The sequence below is a fragment of the Felis catus genome, chromosome X (assembly GCF_018350175.1).
Source record: "Felis catus isolate Fca126 chromosome X, F.catus_Fca126_mat1.0, whole genome shotgun sequence".
Taxonomy (NCBI): Eukaryota; Metazoa; Chordata; class Mammalia; order Carnivora; family Felidae; genus Felis; species Felis catus.
In genome coordinates, this window is record NC_058386.1 from 39,558,970 (window position 1) to 39,585,210 (window position 26,241).

General features: G+C 36.5%; 1 protein-coding gene across 8 annotated transcripts in view; it reads left to right on the plus strand.

Moving 5' to 3' along the window:
- Nucleotides 1–26,241, plus strand: part of KDM6A (lysine demethylase 6A) — a 209,113-nt gene that overhangs the window by 101,176 nt on the left and 81,696 nt on the right. For all 8 annotated transcript variants that reach the window (XM_023249060.2, XM_023249061.2, XM_023249063.2 and 5 more), the window contains exons 5-8: nt 386–444; nt 9,963–10,083; nt 21,910–21,964; nt 26,004–26,038. In XM_023249060.2, the coding sequence (XP_023104828.1) occupies nt 386–444; nt 9,963–10,083; nt 21,910–21,964; nt 26,004–26,038 (270 nt within the window). The remainder of the gene's footprint in view (nt 1–385; nt 445–9,962; nt 10,084–21,909; nt 21,965–26,003; nt 26,039–26,241) is intronic.

The window sequence follows — 26,241 nt, forward strand, 5'->3', positions numbered from 1 at the left end:
TCTAGTTAAAGAAACAAAGAACCAGAGAAAGAATACAGATAAAAGCAAGAGAGCATAGGATTAGCATAGTCCAAGCATTTTCTTATTCCTGAATAATAGGTTTTTATTTTAGATGTGCCCATGGAATTCTGCTTCACAATTTTTTAATTTTAGGGCAGGTTTGATTAAAAACAAACCAGAGAATCTCTCCAAGTCGATTGGATTGTGTGCCATCTGCTGACTCATCACTGTTGTTTTGGTGTTGTAGAAATATGTCGTAAATATGTTGTAATGCAAGATCGTTTTATGACTTAAAACATCTTGGATGCTGTATTTTATATTAACATCATATGCGTTAGACATATCAATGCTTTTCTTAAAAGTCTCTTTTTCCCTTTATTTACAGAATGCTGCCTTTTTATATGGTCTTGGTTTGGTCTACTTCCATTACAATGCATTTCAGTGGTAAGTTGACGTAAAACTAGTAACTCCAATTACTTCCAGTAAATGGCTTGTTTTGTTTAATATTGTGTGTGTATGTATAATAAATACAAAGTATTTTAGTGTCACTAAGCCTATAGTTTTCAGTAATCTCTTGAAATGATTAGATTGTTCTTTCAGAAATACTGACCCACTTTAGATTGTTAGAGTTGTATGTGTTCCTAAAAGAGTAGGGTATGAGATTCTGATTAAAGAAGGTTTAGACCGGAAAGCTTTTGGAATTTCTCGGTCACTCATGGATCGGTGGTCCCCAGGTAATTTGAACTGGAGAATGACTATGCTCTCAGATCTCGAGGTCTGTGGGTAAATGATCTTTGATGACCAGGATCCTTACCTTTTCAGACTTCTATACAGGATTAGCTGTGTGCGTCCCTCTGCTCTCTCAAACACTCACGCACGTGCTAGTACTTTCCAGTTTGCAGTAACTAGGCACCAGGTTACAGGCTCTCGATTCTCTCATTTATACGATAGGAATAATGTTACTACTTTCAGAGTCAGAGATTAAATATGGTAGTAGTACATAAGATTTTATAAACTGTAAAGTGTATGGCCCTGTTGTTATGGCCTTTGCCCCATTGTTATTTTTCTTGTTTACCAGACAAAATAATAGTGTTCTCCAATGGAAATAACATAGACTTTGAGTTGGGAGACTGGTATTCTGGTCTCAGCGTTTCCTCGTGTGTGTGTGTGTGTGTGTGTGTGTGTGTGTGAGAGAGAGAGAGAGAGAGAGAGAGAGATTTTTAAGTGCATCGTAGTCATTTACCTTTTCTATTTTATAGAGTTTTGATCAGATTAGATACGTACATTTTGTAAACCATAAAGCCCTATCTAGACATTTTTTATTTGAAGCATATTCAACTTTGTCAGAGTCCCTTTTGTTCTCCATAATTTTAACCTGAGTGAATGCTGCGAGAGTCCAAAGGAAGGTTTTGGCCAAAGTTTATAACCCTGTCATCTACCTGTTGGGCACCCTGGGTATTTATTACAGAGCTTTTACATATGGATTGGCAGTGATTCAATATGGTTTCCCTAAAGATGAAACTGTAGACTTGGATGACTTTTTCTATATGCTTTTTCTTCCCTCTTTGCTTTTGGTTCTGTTGGGTTTTGATCATCTGTGGAAACACTGCATTGTTAGAGAACACCTGTGTGTGTATAGAGTATTATAATCATTTAGATCACTCAGTTCGTTTGTACAGTCTACAAAACTTTAATTGATCTTCATGAAGAAGCTCTGTAATTTTTTTTTTCTCTTAAGTTATCCATTACTATAGGTCAATCCTAAACTTAAGCCTCTTCGCCTCATGTCCAGTGCATCATATTTAAAACCAAGGATAGATGAGGACTGTTTTAAGATACTCTTAGTTTCTTGAAGATTCTATTCATAAAATACACAGTTCTGAACTTTTAGAACTAGAAGTGGTCTTAGAGATAACTTCATTCCTTTAATTTTGTAGATGATGAAACCAAGGGGTGTGTGTGTGTGTGTGTGTGTGTGTAAAACTCAGTTTTATGTAACTGTTTAATTAGTGGCAGAAGCAAGGTTATGCCCAGATTCCCCAATCTGTTGTTGTTGTTGTTGTTGTTTTCTGTTATACTCTGTCCCCAAGTTTGAAGATTACAGGTAGTTATTCTTTTTAATCCGTTTTTGCAGTTGTTCTCCTGGGCACATTGGTACATTCTTTATGGCCAGCCACAAGTAATTTAGCTTAAACCTGAGGCAAGGAACTCTACAGTTTAGGAATGGACATGTATATGACACAGCAGCCATTTTTTGCCTGCCTGTGATAACTTGTAAGCTCCCTGTAGATTGAAGATACAGACGTAAAATCGGCAATGAAGTGAAACCATCATCCGTTCAAAATTGGATTGAATAAGGATGTGACCACGTCAGCTTAGGAGACTTATAGCTGTGGAACATTAATATTACATGCTTCCTTATCTCCATATGATTTCTGTATCCTTCAGTTGACCTAAGAAATGAAACTGAATGATAGAAGGACAATGCAATGTCTGAATTAACAAGTGCCCTCTGCTTTCTCGGCCCTGTCCTGGTCACCACCATTTTCTTATTATGTTTTCAGTTTCAACTTTAGCTGCTTCCTAAAATGATGTATTTCACACTCTGTCTGAATCCATCCTAGCTGTGTGTTTTCTCTTTTGCTGGTCAGATGTTGTTCACAGACTCTGTGCCCCAACTTTTGTTTTTAGCTTATCTTGCTATTTCTTGAACAGCTGCAGAATTAGCATGGAGTAGCTTGGTGCGTTTCAGAGTACAGCCTTAAGTGATAGGAACTTCTTTAGGTTAAACCTGTGTGTTTTATTTGGTTCTATTTGTAAGTAGCTGTTAGTCGCTGGGATCAGGCATTTTTTTTCTTGTTTCTGCAATTATTTACATGAAATTCTGGGATTTCCTAAAAAAATGTTGCTAGAGAAGAGTGTGTTATACCCCTTTTTGTATTGTGAGCTCTAAGGGTCTTCCTGGGATATCTCAGAATGTTGTATCTTTACTACATTTGTAATTTAAATAAAATTTGACATTTGGTAATGGTTTCTGTCAGTGATTGATTATTAGATTAAGTATTTGGTGATAATGTGTGCGACTAACACGTGTGTTGGGGTTGGTGATGGTGACTTAATATTATTGAGAACAGTTTTTATTAAGTATAGCTTGATCCGTTAATTTGTTTGCCTTGTTTCTTGCCATATTCTGCCCATTTCTTCCTTTGGAGTTGATTTGATTGGTTAGCTTCTAGATCATTTGTTCTTTGGTCAGTTTTTCCACCTTTCAGTTGCATTCTCTTCTTAGAGGAAGCCATGTCAGAAAGTAGTAGAGCAACTGTAAAATCCTCACTGAACTTAGCATCATTAGTCAGTTTTACTGTTGATCCTACTCTGTACTGTGGGACCAAACTTAAAAGAGATGTCCAGAGGGGAAAGATACAGAAGCACAATGTAAAATACATACATCAGAGACCTAGAACCAGTCTTTATAAAGCTGATCCTTTATAGGCGCATGAACGCGTGCCCATGCCTTCACTTGTTCTTGCTCATGAGGATGCTACATTGCTAGGGGTACCTTGAACTGTGTTTCTTCTTGCCTTATAGTGAGAAAACTATATCCTTGAGTGAGAGGAATTAAAATACATACAGTAATAAATTATTACAACTTGTAGCCGTACTTGTAAGTATATCCCCCTGAAAATTCTTATCAGTCCTCTCTTTCTAGCAACCTTTTGTATTCCCATTGATCAGTATCAGAAGGTTCTTATGGTGGCAGATCTAAAAGATACATAATTCTCTGCTAGAGGCATAGGATTTTGGAAACGAAGCTCCCCAATCTAACTAATTGGCCTGGTAAGGAAATGTGATCATTGTTGACTTTAAAAAGGGTTAGGGGAATGAGGCAGAGGGGAATTTACAAAAACAGAAATATTAACACGTTACAAGTAATGGTTTTTTTTAGCGGTAATTCCTCAAGCACTTTACCAATCACAATTGTTCTTAAAAGTGTAGGACTCTGTGCTCCATTGTGGTGACCACTTCAGGTGCAAATAAACCTAATGTTGTTTTGATACTACCATTGATCCTGAGGCTTGTCTAGCATGGAGTCGGGCAAAAGCTTAATATTTAAGATATATTTTTTAGCTATCATAATGCAAAGTAATGCTCTTAGATCTAAAGCTTAATTTAAGTGTATAGTTCCATTAAAATGAAACAGTTCATGTTAACATGTGTTGTTTATCATATACATTTCTGTTTTGACAAAACTAGCATTTAACTAAGGCAGTTCTGGTAAAGTTATGCTTACCAGTGACACGTAGATTGCTAGAGAGAATTTGGAAGGGCTTGGGCTAATTAAGCTCCAGAGAAATTAAGGATAGAAACATAAATCTTTGCAATAGGGGAAGGGAAAAACTCTACCACTGTCTGGGGTAACGAAATGAAGACTGGCTAGAAAGAGCAGAAAAAGCCATGAAGTGTTAAAACATTAGCAAATGGCTATGTGAAGAACTCTTGTATGATATTTCCTTTTTTTTTTTAAGTTTATTTTGAGACAGAGATGGTGTGTGTGTGTGTGTGTGTGTGTGTGTGTGTGTGTGTGTGTGTGTGTGTTTGAGAGAGAGAGAGAGAGAGAGGGAGGGAGGGAGGGAGGGAGGGGTCAGGGGCAGAAAGAGAGAATCCCAAGGTGAGATCATGACCTGAGCTGAAATCAAGAGTCTTCAAGAGTCCAGTGCTTAACTGACTGAGCCACCCAGGTGCCCCTCTTGTGTGATATTTCTGACTTAGCCTCACATTTAAAGTCCTCTCTGGTTCAACTGCAAATGATCCTTCTAGCCTACTGTTCCCCTAAATATATTCTTTGTGTCCGTCACACTGTATGGACATTTCCCTGAAAATGTATTAAGCATTTTTCTTTACCTATGTAACTTTGTGCCATGTACTGCGTTTGGTCTGCTTTCTCCTACCATCTCCACCTTTAAATATGCTGCCTTGTTTGTCTCTTTGATTACTTCATCAAATCTATTTGTCTCATTTAAAAGGAGCCCCTAGGGGCGCCTGGGTGGCGCAGTCGGTTAAGCGTCCGACTTCAGCCAGGTCACGAACTCGCGGTCCGGGAGTTCGAGAACTCGCGGTCCGGGAGTTCGAGCCCCGCGTCAGGCTCTGGGCTGATGGCTCAGAGCCTGGAGCCTGTTTCCGATTCTTTGTCTCCCTCTCTCTCTACCCCTCCCCTGTTCATGCTCTGTCTCTCTCTGTCCCAAAAATAAATTTAAAAAGTTGAAAAAAAAATTAAAAAAAATAAAATAAAAGGAGCCCCTAAATTTCCTAATATGGATGTGTGGAAGTAGATAACTGTTGTGTGTATACATATTATTACTGATTTAGAGCTAGAATATGCTCCCCTTTATTAGTATGAAATTTTGTGGGATTAGACCACTTATCCCTTCAGATATCCCTGAGGGAAATCTCTGGACTCAGCTTTATTAGCCTTAGAAAAGTTAAATGTTTTATTATGTCTCTTTCTAAATGTACTGAAACTGTGCTAGGAACATTTAGTTAATATCATTATTTTTACTATAGTTTGGTAAAATCCTTAGGAAGTCTTTTCTTTTTAATGACTTTCTAGAAACAACAAAAAAGTGCATATTGCTGTGCATAATTATCATGGGCATTTTTTCCTCAAAAATGTAAAAAATGTAGTGTTTTACATTGCCAAAATTATTTCTAGAGAATATGTTTTAATATTTGAAAACCATAAACCTTTCCAGGCATTGTATCAAGAAATTATTTTGTAGTTTTGGGTAGCCATTTCTCATGTTCTAAAATTCTCTGCCAATCAGAATACTGAGGTCAACAGAATATTTATGTCTTGGTATTTTTAGTCTAGCTTGTGGTGCAGAGGTCATGTTCTGGCTATCCGTAGTTTGGTGAGATAAGAATGTGGCAAAATGACCAAAATTAGAATGTAGTCTAAGTGGTACCTATTTTCTCCACACACTCCCCTGCTACACACACACACACACACACACACACACACACACACACACACACACTACCTTTTTCCTTTTTTCCGCCTAAGGTGGGGGAAAACTGAGGAAGCATATAGGAAAGAAAAATAGGTAAAAGTTTAGAAAAGGAAATGAAAATGAACCTAGATATTTTTGATTAGATGAGGGAAGCTCAATAAATAGACTGGAGCATTGCCGTCCCTGCCCCCACCAGAAACTCAGTCAGCCAACTATAAAAGTGATGACATTGGGGCGCCTGGGTGGCGCAGTCGGTTAAGCGTCCGACTTCAGCCAGGTCACGATCTCGCGGTCTGTGAGTTCGAGCCCCGCGTCAGGCTCTGGGCTGATGGCTCAGAGCCTGGAGCCTGTTTCCGATTCTGTGTCTCCCTCTCTCTCTGCCCCTCCCCCGTTCATGCTCTGTCTCTCTCTGTCCCAAAAATAAATAAACGTTGAAAAAAAAATTTTTTTTTTAAAGTGATGACATTAGTAAACATGTATTAAAATTAATCGTTTTCTGTGTTATTTAGAGAATTCAAAATAAAAGAAGCACCTGGGTGGCTCAGTTGGTTGAGCGTCCAACTTCAGCTCAGATCATGATGTTGCGGTTTGTGAGTTCGAGCCCCGCATCAGGCTCGCTGCTGTCAGCCTGTCAGCACAGAGCCCGCTTCAGATCCTCTGTCCCCCTCTTGCTGCCCCTACCCCGCTTGTACTCTCCCCAAAATAAATAAATATTAAAAAAAAATAAAAGAGGAACGTAAACCTCAAGGAACTTGAGATAGCACACCACTAGGTAGAGAATAAAATGATTTGATTATAGAGTGGACCTAACTGCTGGTTAACCCTAAGCAAAAAAACCGCTGGTGTTGAGTTTGGGTGGTCGGTCTTTTAGGTAATAGTGGATTTAGGGTGAAGCAGAAGAATGAAAATATTTCAGATTAGGAGACCATTCTGAGGAGAAGCAGCAAAGTCAAGAGGGCTGGTATTTGCAAAAAGAAATTCCTGAAATAAGCCAGGTCACAGCTGAGGAAGAACAATATTGGGTCATAACTGGGAATAGAGTTGAATAGGTAGTAGTACGTGTTGCTCATAGACCTTAAATGCTACATGGAGATTTGACCTAGAGTATCATGGTTAGTAGTCCGTTACAGGAGCCACATGTTTGAGGAAACATAGGAAAGCCAGAGCAGAGCAAGAGTAGTCCTTAAAGAGTCTATCTATTGCAGTCATCTAGTAATGAGATATTGAACATTCAGTCTGCAAGATACTGAATTTGAGGAAAACTTTGAAACAACAATGGGAAGAACTTGATGATTTGATATGTGTTGGCCATACCATCTCATGGGCACTTAAAGAAACTTTTATTTTAATCTTTATTTTTGAGAGAGAGAGAGAGAGAGAGAGAGAGAGAGAGAGAGAGCGCGCGCGCGCGAGTGAGCAGGGGAGGAACAGAGAGAGGGGGACACAGAATCCGAAGCAGGATCCAGGCTCTGAGCTGTCAGCACAGAGCCCAACACGGGGCTCGAATTCACTAACTGTGAGATCATGACCTGAGCAGAAGTTGGACGCTTAACTGACTGAGCCACCCACGTGCCCCTCATGGGCACTTTTAACAGTCCTTAAAGAATAAACATAGGGGAGCCCAGGTTAGTATGTTGGAACATGCGTTTTTGCTTATAGGTTAATTTTTTTTTTTTTAATTTCCACTGTGTTAACATACATAGAAAACTTGTTAAAAATAAACCTATGTTTTTTTGTACTTGTGTGACATTGTGAACCAATCAGATAAGGTGTCCGTACGAAAGGCACCTGTGGAGTAAAACACATCTACAAATTTAGGGGTTCAGAAGAAAGGCTGGAGATGGAAACTAAGACAGAGTAGGAAATAATTTCTCCCGAGGGCTTGTTTCTGATGCTCTGTGCTCTCCTTACTGCATTTTCTCACACGCCCTTCCTTACACCATTTTTCTTTCCTAACTTCTTTTTTCTCCTTTGTTTCTTCTTTTCTTTGCTGTCTTCCACTTCCATTCTTCTTCGTTCATGTCTTTGACTCAGGCCTGCCTGGGTTTTATTATTGGCACGTGTGGACATTGCTTCGTTCTGACCTATTCCACAAGAGTTTTCTGACCCATGTCGTAAGTTAAGGTTAATTAGCATTTTATGAAGCATCACCCTCAATTTTGGTTATTACAGAATATATCATACTTCAGAATGTATAAACGTAAGTATACATCTTAACGTGTTATTTGTACAATGAACGTTCATAACCATCATTTGGGTCAAGAAATAAAAAATTGCTGTTAGCCCAGAAGCTTCTCCATACCCCTGCATTACCCTTTCCCACTTGTATCGTGTTTTAATTGGCCTCCTTTATAGCTGCATTTGTTTTTTTCCTAACCTTTTGTATGCTGCCTCCCCTCCCCCAACAATTGCCTATTTTATTATAAGGTGGTAGCACTAGTCATGACCAGGAGAATCATAGAGGCTGAACCGTACCTCCTCCTATTAGAAAGGTTTGAGTCAAGTACAAAGAAAACCTCTTAACACGCAGAGAAGTATCTTGAAGTCTGAGAAATAGCTGCCTTTGAATGAGAATGGTAATTTACACCAATTCTTTTCTGTCAGGTCTTTAACTCCAGTCTTGTACCTGTACACATCAGATGACACATACACACCCACTCATTTAAAAAGCCATTTAACACATAGATGCCAACCTCCTCTTCAGGAAGAAAGTATTTTGTCAGGTATAAAAGTATCTGATGCTGCACCTGTTGCCCCCACCCCTCAACGATGAACATTACCTTTTAGAACCCTTAATTTTATAATAAACATGGACATAACCAAACACAGTTGTTTTTTTGGGGAAACAGATAATGCATGAATAACAATAAAATTCCTTTAAAGACATAGGAAGTATTGTGCTCTGTTTTGAGTTATGGTATTTTAATATAAAAGATGGACTTTTCCTTTGGAATCATCTATGATTCTAAATAGCTACCTTTCTAGGATAAGTAGAGGCAGAGAATAGTTGATAAGCTTTATAAAGAATATATTAGCTGGTACTTGGGATAAGTCTTAAATAATGTAGAGAGATTTAAAATGATGACCAACATATGTTACCGCTGTATTAAAATTTTCAAAATTCAAAGTAGACATTTTTCCTTATTATGATTTTAATTTATTTTTTAGTAGGTAGTACATTTACATGATCACTGAATACATTTTTATATGCCTTAATGTGAAGAGTGTTCCTTATGCTTGTATTTTATTTGCTCCACTGGTAATCAAGGCCTTTTATAAAAGATAAATTGTGAATCTGGGGCAAAAATAGACTGATAGACAAATGGAAAGTGATATATGATAGAAAACCCAGAAACAGCCCCACATGAATGTGGACATTTATTTGATTTAGGACAGAGTGGCCCTGCAGAGCTGTGGTAAGGATGGTCTTTTCTACAAATGATGCCAGGGCTATTGGATCTGTATGGAAAAAATGAAATCTGACCTCACACTGTATAAAAAATAAGGTACATATGGATTGTAAATCTAAATGTAGAAGACAGAGTTTTCAATGAAGACTTATTCTTACACAGTAGACTAGAGACAGGATTAACTTTTCCTTTCTTAAAAATAAAACTATCCTATCTGCCCCACCTCTCTTTCCCCTAGGAAATTCCAGAAACAATGAAATCAGTTATTTAAACTGAGAATTTTATTAAGCCATAAGATATTATGTGGATAATTGAGAATACATTCATCTGATCTTCCTGTTCCCTTTTATATTAGAGGATTTACATTCAATTGTATAAAAAACCCAGGTGCCAGTTTCTACTCTTTTTTTTTTTTAAACACATTCACGTAAAACACATTTTCTTTAAAACCATATTGCATAAAGCAGAAGTTTTACTGTGCTACCAAGCAAAAATTCATGCAAGTTTCAAAAAGTTAAGATATCTTATGTCTGTATTCTTTCAGGGCAATTAAAGCATTTCAGGAGGTGCTTTATGTTGATCCCAGCTTTTGTCGAGCCAAGGAAATTCATTTACGACTTGGGCTTATGTTCAAAGTGAATACAGACTATGAGTCTAGTTTAAAGGTAGGTTATTGGATTTTTTCCAAGATAAAATGTTTCATTTTATGCATTTGGGGGGGGTTGGGGAGTGGGTTGTTGTTAAATATTAGAGGATTGAGAAATGTTGGAATGTATATTGGCATTGATACTTCAAAGGAAAATTTGAAAATTTAGGTGAAGGAATTGTTTTACTAGCTATGAACTGGAAAATACTCAAGGCTGGGTTTCAGGGTACAAAGTAGTTATGATCCTAAGACATAGGTAACTGATTATACCATTAGACTTTTTTTTTTTTTTTTTTTTTTTTTTAAGTTTTAATTGAAGTCCGTCATCAGGAAAGGGTGAAGGTTTCAATCTCAATTTGGACATCTGAATCAGTCCAGTGTAAGTGATTGGTCACCATAGAGGTCAGAAGGAGCTACTAAATGTTGGTGTGTCTGTGACCCCATTCTGACTATTTATTTGCATGGGTCTCACTAGAAATCTGTTGACCTCTACCAACAGGACACATCTCATAATCTAAATTATTAAAAAAAAACTATTCTCTGCAAGTAATTTGAATTGCTGATTTGTGAAAATAAACATCTTTAGGAAAAGATAATACGTTGTTGGTTAAATATTTTACGTACTATTGAAATTTGATATTTCTCAAATTTGTTACTGAGTTTATTGTGCTGTCTATGCTATCACTTTAGGTCTTACCGGGCTTTTCATAAAAATAGTGCTTTCCTGTGCAATGAAAGCCTTGCTCTTTGAAGGATTAGAAGTTCTAGGAATAAAGTTTAAGTTCTTGTGAATTTATGACTATAATGGCTGCCGTGTTCTAAATATCTCCATTGCAGATTATTTTGGTCCTCAGGGGAGGTGAGAGGGAGATAAAGAATGATAAAGAGGCTTTACAGTGGGTTGTAATTTGAATTCACTAATAAGGTACTACTTGAACGTATTTTAAAAACTGTGTTTCCTTGTTCCAGAGTTGTAAAGTAGACAGTTAGGCAAATACTGTTTCTGTCTTTCATGAGTTTTATGAAGAACAATGCTGATGATACGAAAGAATGGTACATAATCAGAAACACTTAAACAAGTTGATTGTGAAGTATTTTGATTATTACACAATTGTCAAAGGTAAGTGCAGTGAGATGAATTGATGTCAGGATAAAATTAGGTAGTGTGGAGAATAAAGGATGCCTGCAAATTACCCGTTTTCCTCAAACGTGGAGCAGCACTTCTCAAAGAGTTGACCCTTGAACAACGTGGCCGTTATGGGCGCCAACCCTCGTCGCCCCGCCCCAGTTGAAAACCTGCATTTAACAATTCCTCAACAGTGTAACTACTGATGGCCTACTGTTGATTGGAAGCTTCACCGTTAAGCTAAATGATTAAATCTAAAGAGTTGCTTAACATGTATTTTGTATGTTGTATGTATCGTATACTGTATTCTTACAATAAAGAAAACTAGACAAGAGAAAATGTTATTAAGGAAATCATAAGGAAGAAAAAATACATTTATACTACTGTAATGTGTTGAAAAAGATCCGTATATAAGTGGACCCATGCAATTCAAACCTGTGTTGTTCAAGAGTCAATTGTGTACTATGGGTTATGAGTGGATTTGAAATGGGAAATAAGTTCAGATAGGCTACCTTGCATATTTTAACTACCTCTTGGACATCCACAGTATATAGGAGCTAACAAAGACTCTCACAATGTCTTGAAATACAAAATAATCTTATTTGGTCATTTTATAATCTTGTCACAATATGACTATTATGTGGGGCAGAAGTGTTTTTGATAGCATTTTGGTAAATGTGGCTATAAAGTTTACCATATTATAGAATTTGGCTATCTCTGAACATCAGTACTGTGGCATTTTACATAATTCTGTGGTTGCAGAACTCTGTTTTCCACGAAGGTGGCAATATTTAAAATCCTCCTTAATCAAGGGAAACAACAAGTGTTACTGCTAAGTCAGGTTCAACAGAGACCTTCCTGTGTACAACTTCTGTTTGTTCAGGCATAGTTCAAGGCTAACAAACCTTCAGGTCATAGCAATATTAGCAAAATTGTTTTACCTCAGTAAGTACAGTTTTCTTGTTAAAATACTTGATATCATTCTGATGTTTATTTCATTTGTGTGAGCATAGAAAAAATAAGTTTTAGGAACCCTTGCTATTTCTCTTCTCCATAATGAGAAGGTTGCCTTTGATTTTCATCTCATTTTGACATTAGCTTTTTTTAAGGCTTCTCTCTCCAGTACTCCCTGTCTGTTTTCAGGAGAATTTTAGGAATCATCATTTTTGGTCGAGGAGGAGGTGTTTGAGTATAGTATTCTAAGTGCTTAACATTTAGTGCAAATGAAGGTAGAAATCCGAAGGTCTCTCTCCCCTTAGGTGGCTAGCTAGTATTTTAGTTTCATATGGGTAGATGTGGAATGTCTGATGACTTAACCACTACATGAAGCTGTTTCCTAGAAGCACACTTTATTGGTATAGATGCTTTGGGCTGCAAGCTTAGGAACTCCCAAATGAAGCTGGTTAAAATAACATTAAAAAAAAAAAAAGTAGCTTGTATAATGTGAAGTACAACTTTCAGGAATGGTTAATTCATCTGATGCAAGTTTTCATCAAAGATTCATTTTTTTCTCTGTTCTGTGTTGGCTTATTCTTAAGGATGCTTGCCAGGTATAATCAAAGTGAAATGTAGAAAACCCTAAAACCTCTACCACAAAACTATTCGAAGTAATAAATGCATTCAGTAAAGTTGCAGGATATAATCAAAGTAGGATGATTCATTTTTCACGTCTCCTATAGAAAGGTATCGTAGAACAGCGGAATAGGTGCTTAGTACAGTGCTGGCATATGATAAGTGCTTAGCAGATATCTGATCATCATGTCATAAAAAAGATCATGACTTCGTGTTGATCCCTTCAAAAATACTTCACTTTGCAAAATGTCACAGGCGAGAAATGGGCCCCATGGCCATTCTCTATTGATTTTCTTTTTTTTTTTTAAATCAAAGATGTGGTTGCTCTGTAGACCAGTTATGTCCAGTTTTTGAGCAGGGCTCAGTCCCCTCAACACACTGTTACTGGCATGAGGGTTGGGTAAAAAAAGAGGATTTTGGTGTGGGGCAGTGTGGACAGTCGGTCCATTACAGGTCAGGTCTTCTGCACCTCATTTTCTTTCTCCCTTATACCTGAAGAGGGATATAGAGTGTACAGGTTTTCGATGATAAAATGCAGTTTATTTTCATAATAGATTTCTTATTTTCACCTACACATGAAGTAGATTCCAGGGCCTCCTGTTTTATTTGTATCTCTGGTAATAACTTTGTTACCAAAATGTATCTCTGCAACAGATTCATTCTGGTTTGGTACTGTAGAAACAGCTCTCATAGCAAGCAAATTTGGTTTTAAAATTTGGCCCTGCCTTATGACTAATTGTGTGATCTTGGGCAAGATGCCTTACTCTTCTGATCCTCTCTCTCTGCATCTATAGTACTAGAGTAACTGTCTCCATTCTACAAGATTATTGTAAAGATTTATATGTATGTGAAAGTATCTGCCATTTTTTTTTCAGCCCTCTCTTTTCAGTTCTCAGTTTGTCTACTATGTATCTAAAACTCCTCCGTTTGAGACCAGCTGAGATACTGTTTGTGAAACCCATTTTCCCATCCTAGAATTTAATACTTTTGTCACTCTGCCCATCCTCAGAAATAGGAAGTTAATGCCCAGCTTACTTTTCGGTCATATGGTGTTACTTTTAAGTTGGCCAGTAGAGAGGTCATGTGTGTTTGTTGTGTTTCTTCCCTGTTTTAGATGATAACCCCTAGGTGGATTTGGTTGCCTCTTTACGCCATATAATTAATTATATGTTTTATTTCATTACTTTTTAATGGCGTTAATGATAATTGCTTATATTCGTTACATATTTCAGGCAATGTATGATCATTATTTCAATAAAAGTACACTAATTTTGACAAATAGTTTCACATAATGCCTCCAATTTTCACATCCTGGCAGACTGTTAATTATTTCCTTCATGTGAAAGAAGGAAATGCAAAATAAGATGTAATAACACCCATATTCTTCAGTCCGTTAATGCCAGAGTGTCTTTCATTTAATGAAGATTGTGTAGAAATTCTTCTTAATATTTACATGTTCTTAATATTTACAAATATCTTATTTACTTGTCCCTAAATATATCAACATTGGAACTTTTTTGGATTTTAAAGGTAAAGACTCTGGCTTTTTTTTTTTTTTTTTTTTTGTAATGTTTATTTATTTCTGAGACAGAGAGAGACAGAGCATGAGCAGGGGAGAGGCAGAGGGAGAGGGAGACACAGAATCCGAAGCAGGCTCCAGGCCCTGAGCTGTCAGCACAGAGCCCGACGCGGGGCTCGAACGCACAAACTGTGAGATCATGACCTGAGCCAAAGTCGGCCGCTCAGCCGACTGAATCGCCCAGGCGCCCCAAGACTGTGGCGTTTTTTAATGAGAACCTGTGGATAATTGGCTAGATACCAGTATGAGTTCCCTTATAATTTGGTATTTAAGGATGGTAAGTACTGACTTACCATTGTGTCACAGAGACACAATTCAAAGGAAATGGATTGAACTCAAATGAGATGTGCACGTTAGTTTGGCATTTTACCAAGTGCTTAGTGTTTCTTGAATAGATAAATGAAATGGAAGAGGCTATGAAATGATAAATACCTCTCGTAGGAAGGCCTGGAAAAATGGAGGGCAGGGGGAGAGGTTGGCTTTATTTATCACCTTTTAACAAAAATTTTTTTTTCTCTACAAACTGACAGTACATTTGTATTCTCTAAACGTTCCCATTCACCAGTTCATTCGGCTTGTCTCCCGTGTACTATTATTATATGTGACATGAAACCACTGAGTGAAATAGCACTTTCACTTTCTTTTTCCCTTACTCTTCTTCAGGAACTACTTCATTTCCAGGTGTCTGATTTGATCTTATACCCTTTATTGACTCAGGACTTTTATTGTCATATTTTTTATGCCATGGCAGAAGGAATAAGTAAAGGCACAAGGATATGTATTTCCTTTTAGAAACCACTTTTGTAATCTGTGACAATGCCTCCTATTGTTGATAATTTTATTTTTATTATTTTAATAGTATTGTACCAGTGTTAATTTCTTTTGAAAAATTTTTAATGTTTATTTTATTTTTGAGAGAGAGAGACACACACAGAGCATGAGTGGAGGAGGGGTAGAGACAGGGAGACACAGAATTTGAAGCAGGCTCCAGGCTCTGAGCTGTCAGCACGGAGCCTGACGGGGGGCTTGAACTCACAAACTACAAGATTGTGACCTGAGCCGCTTAAGTCAGACGCTTAACTGACTGAGCCACCCAGGTGCCCCTATTTTATTTTTTTAAATAAAAATTAAAAAAAAAATTTTTTTTTAATTTATTTATTTTAAGAGAGAGAGAGAGAGGGAGAGCACAAGCAGAGAGAAGCAGAGAGAGGGAGAGAGAGAATCCCAAGCATGCTCTGCACGGTCAGTGCAGAGCCCTATGTGGGGGCTCAAACTCATGACCTGAGCTGAAATCAAGAGTCAGTCGCTTAACCGACTGAGCCACTCAGGCATCCTTATAATGTAGAATACATAAATACATAAATTCATTTAATTAAGATACCGTGAACTCTATTTTAAAAATACTTGCTTAGAATTTGAATACTAGCTGTTAAAGTAATTTTAACCATGCCTTAAGTTTCTAAAATGTTGGTAATATTTCCTTGTTGAAGGTTTAGCAGCACAGTTTTATTAATTCAGTTGCTAATACTTCTCTGTGGCTACCCCTGCCCTATTTAATAATGAATACTTCATGACGCTCAATAGCTTGACTCTTCTAGTTGGCATTTTGAAAATTTGAGTTCTTTAAAAATAGCTTTATTTAGATATAATTGACATATAACACTACTGTGTAAGTTTAAGGTGTACACCACCTTTTTTGGGTACATTTATATATATTGCAATGTCATTACCATTGTAGCATTAGCTAGCACCTCTACCTCATCACATATTATCATTTTGAGTGTGCATGCGTGTATGGTAAGAGCAATTAAGATCTAGTCTCTTAGCAGCTTTTAAGTTTGTAATACAGTATTTATTGACTGTAATCTCTGTGCTGTACATTAGCTCTCTGGGACTTAGTTATCTACTAGTCGCAAGTTTGTGCCTTTAAACAACATCTCCCTAGTTCTCACATTGGCAGTAGAACTCGGCTTCACCTGAATGTAATATCGCTGTTCTTTTGGCAAAGGATGGTTGTTACTGTTTATTTTGTCCCCTGTCCGTTTTTACTTACTTGTGGGCAAAAATCATTGCCCGGCTTTTTCCTCTTTCCTCTACTCTTCAACTTGTACTTTACCTTTTAATCTTTCCTAGATAGTATTCTCTGATCTGAGGTGATCTCCTAATTGGTTTGTCTAGCCGCTTCATACTGCTTTCTCCACTCTGCCAGCCTAGTTTTGTTTTTCCAACTTGATACTCATTTCTGCCATGAGTTCTGTTACATACCTTTAAGCGTAAAGTAATATAAACAGCAGAAGTACTTCAGTTCCTCCAAAATACATGTTTGAAAAGGACATGACTGCTCATAGATCTGCAGTAACCATTGTCTCTGATATGGATGGGTTAGAATGGGGCCAGGTTTCCCATTTCAGTTTTCTCTCCTCAAATATATTTTACCTGCAAGAAATCCTTTCCAACCAAAGAGCATCTTTTTTGGTGTTTACCCATAACAGCTAGCTTTATGAAGCATTCAGTGTATCTGATGGCACATTAAAAAAAAAAGAAAAAAAATCATCATTTTATCTCCTTTGTAAAATATATATTGTGTGCTCCTTGTATTTGTTATTGGTGTAAATATGTCTTATTTTGATAAGAATACAAATTGTAGACTACTTGATTTAAAGAACTTGGAAAAGAAGTCATCCTGTACCTGATCATTTGTGTACACAGATTAGACACATACTAGAATCAGTGTTTTAAAATTTCTGGTCAGTTGTATACCTGTACTTTGGTAAAATACAATAGAAATGAGCTGGGAGACAAGTAGGACACTGTGACAGGAAAAAAGGTGTGGGATAAAGGGGTTCTCCGTGGATGCATGGATGGAAGATCATACATTTTGTAGATCTTAAGGAGTTAATAAACTAGTTCATTTGTTAACTGATTCAGTGTTGGAATAGATTTCTCATTTATTGGCTTAATTCACTTTTTTGTAGGCGGTAAAGTAAGCAGCAGGTTTTGGGATTGGGAGGTGAAAAGGCTTTGAATGGAGATGAGTCCTGTGGGAGTTTATCGAGTTGGAGGTACCTGAGGGACATCAAGTATTGGTATAGACAGATAGAAGTCTAGAGCCAGAAAACAGGGCTGTGAAAAGAAGTAATAAGACTTGGAACATCTTCAGTATTACAGTGTCTTTTGTCTGACTTTTTTGTTAAGGATACTTTGGGAGGAGACCAGATGGGAAACTTCCTTTTTGAGTAAAGATTGCCAGGATGTGTTAGCTGTTAGTTACTGGTGTGCAGTAGAGTTTCTTCTCAAAACAGTTAGGAATAATCTTGTATTACAGAGAATCAGAAGAACTTGAGTTTGAGGGCTGTGAAAGAACCTCAGTCAGATCAGCTTAGCCAGCAGAGGGACTTGACTCCTAACCCTGCCAAAACTTGCCAGTTTCAGTTCTGCATCTGCTTCTCAGAGACCAAATCCCTAAAGTGCCATCGTGTCTCAGGACCTTTTCCTAGTCTCATCCACTTATCATAGACTGTTAGGTTTAGGAATGAATTTGTTGGCTTTAATTTGTTCTTTTAGAATTGTGGCAGTCTGTAACAGTGAAACAGTGACTTGCAAGAGTACGTGACGTACCTTCCCTTTTCTCATTTAAAATCGTCTGCAAAACCCTCTTTCATAAGGGCTGTGTAAAAATAAGTGGTTTCCTCAGCTTGAAGTACCTGTCTTCTTTTTTCCCTCATCTACATCTTTTGGATTCCATTATGGAATTGTCTTTTAAACTTCTTCTGTTTTCTTTTTTAAGTGTGTTTATGTTTTTAGAGGGTGTGTGCGGGGGACAGGGGGCAGAGAGACAGACAGAGAATCCCATGCAGGCTCCACGCTGTCAGCTCGGAGCCCAACACAGGGCTCCCTCCCCTGAACTGTGAGATCTTGACTTGAGCCAAAACCAAGAGTCGGACGCTTAACCGATTGAACCACCCAGGCGCCCCTGTCTTTTAACCTTCTGTGAGAACATGAATGTCAGTGAGCCACGTATTCAGTTTTGTAGATGTGTAGCCATAGCAGAGTGCCTGGCGTTGCCATCATTTTATTCCGAAAAGGCCATGCCTGTGCTAATTGAATATAGTCAACAGTATCAACTACCTTGCCTACTTGGTCTGAAGTAAAGTTTTCGGGGGCAAGTACACAATTTAAAAACTTGAAAATAGTGGCATTTAACCCCAATTGTGCATTGGAAAAACTTACAGAAGCTTTTTTTCTGGTCTACAGGCTGTCAGCCCCAACCCACTGAGTCAGAACATCCGAGATTGGATCTAGAATCCAAACATTGCTCCAAATTTTAATAACTTATACATACATAAATAATTTCTTAATTACAAAAACAAGTTATATCACTGCTTGTCTTCAGGATTGGGACTATAGTTGAAGGGTTCTGTAATTGGAAAGATTTATGAGATAGGACAGACTCTACAGCTAGAAGGAAAACAATTTAAAGAGAAATAAAGTCTTGAAACTTGAGTTTTCCATGTTAATTACATGAATATAGATTCTCTTCCTCCAGATAGAAATCAAGTTCCTTAGTCTATATAAAGCAAAATGCTGTGAAGTTATTTTGAAATATTGAACAAGTGAAAAGCTTTTAAAACAAAAAGTAACTTTGGTGATAAAAGCGTCAACAGAAATTATTATGAATAGAACCTTTTTGTTCAAGTGGACCAGAAGCGCTGTATGAAAAGAAAATCACCATAACATTAAAAAAACATGTTAGGTAAATCTTGCTTGGAAATTAATTTTCAGTAGAATGCTTTCTGCCTTGAGGTTTGTATGTAGTCTTTGAACTGCAGAAGCCTCTACCGCATAATAACTATTTCACACAGCAATGGTCAGTTTCAGTACTGCAGTATTTCCGGGTGGGGTGCAAATGTTTCCTGGCTGCTTCTGTTGGTGGCAGGGATGGCTGCTGGATATTTTACCTTGGTATTTTCAGATCCTGGGGCTGATTATTATAATTGATAGTCATTTCTGCTGGTTTATATGTTAATAGGTACATCTCTTTTGCATCTGGTTTAGATACTAGAAATGAAACTGTGAGGTCATGTCATTCCCACCCCAGTCCCTCATCTGCCTGTAGTTTACTGCAAAGCGTATCATTGTTTTTCTTTGTATGGGGTAGTTTTATGTTTTTAGTTTTCTTAGTTGCTTATACTTCGTAATTACTCTGTTAAGTTCTTTCATTCTCACATTCATGTTTTTGAATATGTACTCTTTTGCCAAGTAATTTTTCTAATACTGTTGCTATTTGAAAATGTTTAATATTTCACTGTGTTGTGGGTTTGAAATGATACATCAGTGACTTCATTGGTGCTTTTAAGAGTGATTGATAATTATGTAAACATGGTCCAGAACTGCTTCTGCCAGGTTTCATTGCAGGACCTTGCATATTGATAGATGAAATGTAGTCTAGGCAATTTGAATTATGCATCTCTGCTCTTTGTGGGATGTCATTGCAATAGTAAAACTAACAATACTGCCATCTTGAAGTGTGTTTTTTTACAGGTCAGTTTGTATCCTTTGATGGCTCAGTTAGGGAAGGTCTGCTTGCTTGCTCTTATCTAAATATAAGCATATGCCAACAGGATCGACTAGACTTAAGAATGTCGGAGAGTCTGAATGTGTGGCTACTGGGCTCCTCTTTTTGCCTAGAGGAAGACAACTGATTATAAAGCATGCTTTGCTTTCATAGTGCTCACTTTTTACTTCCTTTATAGAAGTATAGTTGACATACAGTGTTATATTAGATTCAGTTGTACGAGTACTGTTTAAAATAGTCTGGGATCTATTGCTATGGTAGCACACTAAAGGGATGTTTGAGTGTATATACAATCTGCTTAGCAGGCCAAGGGAAAATAAAAGCAGTTCCTTGTTTTTGTTTTGTTTTGTTTTGTTTTGTTTTGTTTTGTTTTTTAATAAAAGCAGTTCTTGAAGTGCTCAGATGTTGGATCTTTTTTTTTTTTTTTTTTTCACTTAGTCAACCATGACACGTAACTTTTCATTTGTTTCGTTGATCATTGTATTCCTAGTTCCTGCATTGGCCTAAGGACATTATAGACACTTGATAAATATTTGTTGAATGGATTAAATATTTAATAATTAAGGGTTACAGTCGTTTTGTTAGTAGTTTGTCCAGTCAGAATATTACAACCGTTAAATTTTAAAGAGTACTGCAGATGTAGGCTAGCCTAATTATGCTTGCACAATAACAGACATTTGTGAAGGAATATGATAGCTGCTGTGTTCATACCAAATGATGCCTTCTCATCTTTCTTTCACTGTAATACTGGGTAGCTGACATGAGTTTGTTTTTGGTAATGGAGGGTTCTAGTTGGCCAAGTGCAGTTTTGTTCATTCTGTGTTGAAATCTAGTACTGAAAGCTTGCTAATGATTATTTCTTTCGATAAAGTCTTTTGGAGTTTACATCCAGAAGTTGTCATTAATGTGTATCAATTTTCAGTTTGTCCAATAGTTGTGAGAAATACAACTGTTTAGATATTTGGGTTGTGGAGAAGAATGAGTTTATTGTGGTCAAAATACTTTTTTAATGGGTTTGTGCTTTGGCTGTTGATTACTTTTAATGTTAAAACTTGTAGAGAATCAGAAAATTTGAATATACATATATGGAAATATTTTTATTCAGAGTTCAAAGAGATTTACTTTTTTTTTATCTTAAGGATTTTATACCAACTCTGGTACTCGTTTTTCTTTCTTAGTTTATACACCAGATTTAATGTTGATAAAGTAGATGTCACATGTCACCCAGTGTCCTTGATCATGGTTTGTGTTCTTAAAAATTCATGTTATCCACTGAATTTAGCATGCATTTTTTGGGCAGGTTTATATGATCTTGTTATAAATGGGTACTGTAAACTATTCGTGGTTTAATGTTGCCTACATATATAATAGCATTTGCATTCTAAAAAGAAAACTATATTTCATAGAGGAGCTTGAACACAGGCTATTTGATGCATCCTTGGTAGTATTTCAGATAGTTTTTTTTCTGAATGTTTATTTATTTTTGAGAGAGAGTGTGAGTGGGGAGGTAAAGGGGGGGGGGGTGGTCAGAGGATCTGAAGCAGGCTCTGCCCTGACAGTAGAGCCCGGTGTGGGGCTGAACTCACAAACCATGAGATCATGACCTAAGCTGAAGTCGGGCGCTTAACTGACTGAGCCACCCAGGCACCCCTAACTTTCAGTTTTTAAAATAATGGTCTTAAACTATTTAAACTGCTCTAGACCTGATACTTACTATTTACCTGAAGGCTTTTTCTGAAGCTTTTTTCATATAAGCAAAATTATACATACAATAACTTGATTAAAGTTAATTCTCCATTCTCACTTGTCTCAAGAAAGTAACCCAGCAGCAGGTTATCAGCAATAAATGTACAAAGTAATTCTAGCTGTTTGTCTAGTGTGTTTTATTAGCCTAGCATGGTTTCATGATTATGTTAGACCTTATGTACTGGAAATTAAGGCACATGTATATGACTGAATTTAGTGCACTGATTTTCTCATTCTCTTCTTGCAGCATTTTCAGTTAGCTTTGGTTGACTGCAATCCCTGCACTTTGTCCAATGCTGAAAGTAAGTATTTTTAAGTAATAGTTTTCTACATGTATTCAGATCACCTCATGGCAAATAATAGTAGTAATGATGGTGATGATGATGATGATGATGATGATAGTGATAAACTCCTTTGCAATTTTTCTTCTAGAATTATTGAATCTAACTGTATTGGTTGCCATGGCTACTTGTACAGATGGAACATGTGAGACCAGTTATTGTGAACAGCCTGTGTCTAAAATAGATATGCCAGTGAACTGGGTAGTTGAATTAAAATTGTCTGCCCTAATGAACAAGATTGATTATGCATTAATTATATCATAGATGACTTGGGGGGGATTAAAAACAGGGTTTGCCAGTGTTTTAGGAAAAATAAGTATACAGAGATTCTTACGTGGTAGCTCACCGATTCCTGCTGTGTGGTATTAAAATTATTGGTAATTATGAATACTCCTTTGATTTTTTTTTTATTACAGCTTTACACATCATATATAAAGTTTGAAGTGACATTTTTCAATTAATTCAGAAAGAATGTGTGTGAGAAACCTGTTCCGATAACAGTGGTTTTCTTCAGTTATTTTCTGCTTCTGTGTACATCTCTTTCCAAAAGCAGATTGGGTTGATTATGATGTGTTTATCAATATGCATGTGTTGTCATATTTAGTGTTCTCTACAGTATAGCCAATAAAAGTTTAAAGGATATTCATTGGGTTCAAGCTCGATTTCTTTAAAACTTTGTTGAAATATTAAAATTTTAATTAGAGTGTATGAAAAATTGAATCATTCTTAATGAAAATTTCAGGTTAAAGGATTCTAGGTTTTAGAAAGTCGGTATTTTGCTCTAAGTGATTTCGTGTTTTAACTCCATAGAATGACATCAGGTGAAAAGTAGTGTCAGTGTTAAAAATGCCTAAGAAAATGATTGCGTACATGAAAAGGCTGTAGAAATTAGAATGTAACTTGTTAGTACACGAATTACGACATGGTGTGGATTAAATCATCGTCTAAGCCAGACCAATTATGTCATGCTTCTACTGGAGGCAGTTTCCTGAGAAAACATAAAAGATTATGTTTTCCTGAGAAAACATAAATGAAACTCAGGATTTGCTACCGATCAGTGTGTTTGCTGAATAAATGGTGGCAGCAATATTGTAGTTTCTAAAACGAGGTTAGATTAGAAAAAAGTTTAACTCCGATACATTTATTAAATGTTAATTTATACTTTTTCCTTAATTATATGGGAGTAAGGGAACAGCTCGTTTTCATTTAATTGGTTATATCTTGTACCTTAAAGCTAACTCTCATAACTGTATGTTTGATAACTTTTGAGGGATGTTTCATAAACTTTAGACCAATTATTTTGGTAAATCCTCATTTTATTCTGCTCTGTTGAAGTTAAATCTCAGTTGTAGGTCCTTGCTCTTGCTTGAGAGGAAGACACCTACATCTGTAGAATGAGTACCATTGGGCAGAAAACCTTTCCTGTTGAACGTGAAGAGGATATTTGAACCATCATGAATACATTTTCAAGTTTACTGTGTCTCTCTCTCTGTATGTTGTTGAGAAGGGAAATAGGAGGGAGGGTAACCCACATCCTGGTTTGCCTGGACTCAGGACTTTCTGTGCTATAAGGCTGGTTACTGTGATGGAAGGGAACAGGCTTTATTTAGAGACATTAGGCCATTATAGTTCAGTTGATTTGGGTAGTTTATTTTAGGCAGTCTGTGTGATTACATGATAGCCATGGTAATGGCTGATGTCTCACAGAGCACTAACAAATGTAGATTACCTACTTTGAGCCAGACATTATTACTATTTAAATACCAGGCTCTTATTATCTTTGCAAAGCGTATTTCTCTTTGAATTTTTAACGTCATCACCTGTTTGTGTATGCCACAGACCTTGACTACTCTTTGAAATCTTCCATGTTACTTTGTGATACTTCAGACGATCAGAAAATTATAGAAAGTAAAGTAAGCTTTTAAAAAAATGTCTATATGAGATATTTGTATTTTATGGCACAGTTCATTTATGCAATTAAAAAGTAAGTAGATACACTTATTGCGTCTAGAGCTTTTTAAGAGGGGTTAATTACAGTTGGTGTTTTAAAAAGCAGAATCATGGTGACGTGAGACTTTTCATTATATGTTGGTCCCTTGGGATAAAATTGTTTCCTCTAGATTTAATTAATTCTCTTAATTCTAAAAATAATATATAATTTCTGAATAAAGTTTAATTTCAGAACCTTTTACGGCAATCTTTGTTAAAAATTTCCACTTCTAATTGAGACTTGCCAAGTGGAGCTTTTTTGGTTGTATGGTTATATTTCACTTGAAGACGATTTTTAACAACTTAAATATGTGGTGACTTTCACACTACAAAAGATGACACTGGATTTAGTAATTCATTGCTTAGGGGGGCCCTAGATGGAGGGCCTAGGGACTGAGCTTGGAGGAAGTTAAAGGTGGTAGTGGGATGCTAGCTAGCTAGTTCTTTTCTTCCTTATCACCTTTATTAGAGGTGTAAGAAGATAGGAAATGAATATAGTTTTTCCATCCCTTTCTCATTCTCTTAGCCTGTAACCCAGTCTCCCTCCAGTGATGCACTGAGGTGAGATTTGGACTTGAATCTCAAGGAGAGCTGTATTGGAAAGGGGGAGTGCAGAATAAGAAAAGCCCTCAACAGATCTGGATAAAGGGGATATCTCTATATGTAGAAATTTTGTTATTATTTTTATGTGTTTTTCACAAAACTGATTTTCATTTTCTAAAGATATTTGTTTTGCCTCATCTCTGATTAATGTGTGATATTTAACAGTTGTTTATGGAGAGAGATGTAGTATTTACTTTCGATCCAAAAATGTTTGGTTTTAAAGTTCATTATATATTTCATTTGTTTGTTTTGCTTTTTAGGGTTACTTAGTTTAGTTCTTCCCAGGTGCTGGTCGAGGGAACAGGTATCAGAATATCTTGCAGAACCCATTAAAAAGGCAGCCTTCTAGGCCTTGCCCCAGGCTCACTGAATCATAATCTCAGGAATCTCTATTTTTAACAAACCTCCCAGGTGAATCTTACTGTTAGGAGAATCAGTGAGAGAGTTACTTCATGGTGCATCCCTCAGTGAGTACTTGATGATAGCTGTGTGGACCTTGTTTTCAAAGATGCACATAAACATTTTGCATATACATTTGATAGGCTCCCAGACTCTTTGAAATCCAGCTGTGAAATCCAGGTAGATGGAACATTTAAAAAAGAGGTTTGTCATTGAAGAATGGAAATTATAGCATTATAGTAGCTAGAATCCAGTTTTGATTTCCTGGTTCGTTGTTGCTTTTGTTGCATCATTCATACTTTGGTGATGCAGTATATCAGGAAGACCTGCAAACAGAAGCTGAAGTATATTTATTTGATTTTCAAGACATACTTGTTAATCTTGTGACTCTTTACTATTCTTGCCTTCTAAGTGGTTTGTCTTTTTTTTTTTTTTTTTGAATAATTCTGAACAACCGATAGAGAAATGCAACAACTCATTTCCTCTGTGTGTTGTTACTAGAGTCATCCTGGCTTATGACTTCTTTATAAATGTTGTTATGAAATACGGTATAAAGAATTAGAGGCTTTCTTTGGTTCTAGTACTTTTTTTTTTTTAACCGAAATACTGACTTTACTATATTTTATTGACATGGACCTCTGTTTTTAAAATATCATGTTTTGATATGCATAGATTTATAAGAGTTTTCTCTGTTTGCTTAATCTTACAGTTTTGAATGTTGTAAGGAATATACTCACTTGCTATAGATTTTAATGTTGATTTTAATAATTAAACTGACAAATTTTGATAATGACCAACAATGAATACATGTGGCACAAACAGCTTCTTGTGTCATGTTCTTGAGTGTGTTTGCTTGTGTATTTTGTCTTATTAAAAATGAAAGTTATGTTCTGTTACTTAAATCTCTATAGTGTAGACTGTGCTTATGTTTGGCATTTTATATTCTTCTTTAATTTACCCTAAACACTACTCTAATGGTATTGATTTTTATTTTCCATCATCTTTGCAGTTCAATTTCACATTGCCCACTTATATGAAACCCAGGTAAGTGTTTTAACTTACCTTACTTAAGCAAATGTGATCACCCATAAGTGAAAATATATGTATTTTAATGGGATTCTGGACACTGTCTCCTTCATATATTTTATATTCATTAAATGTGATCAAGATTTTACTTAGTGAAACAGTACTTGCTGTGTATGAAGAAGTTTCATTTAATATGTTTTGCCTCTAAACTTTGAACTATC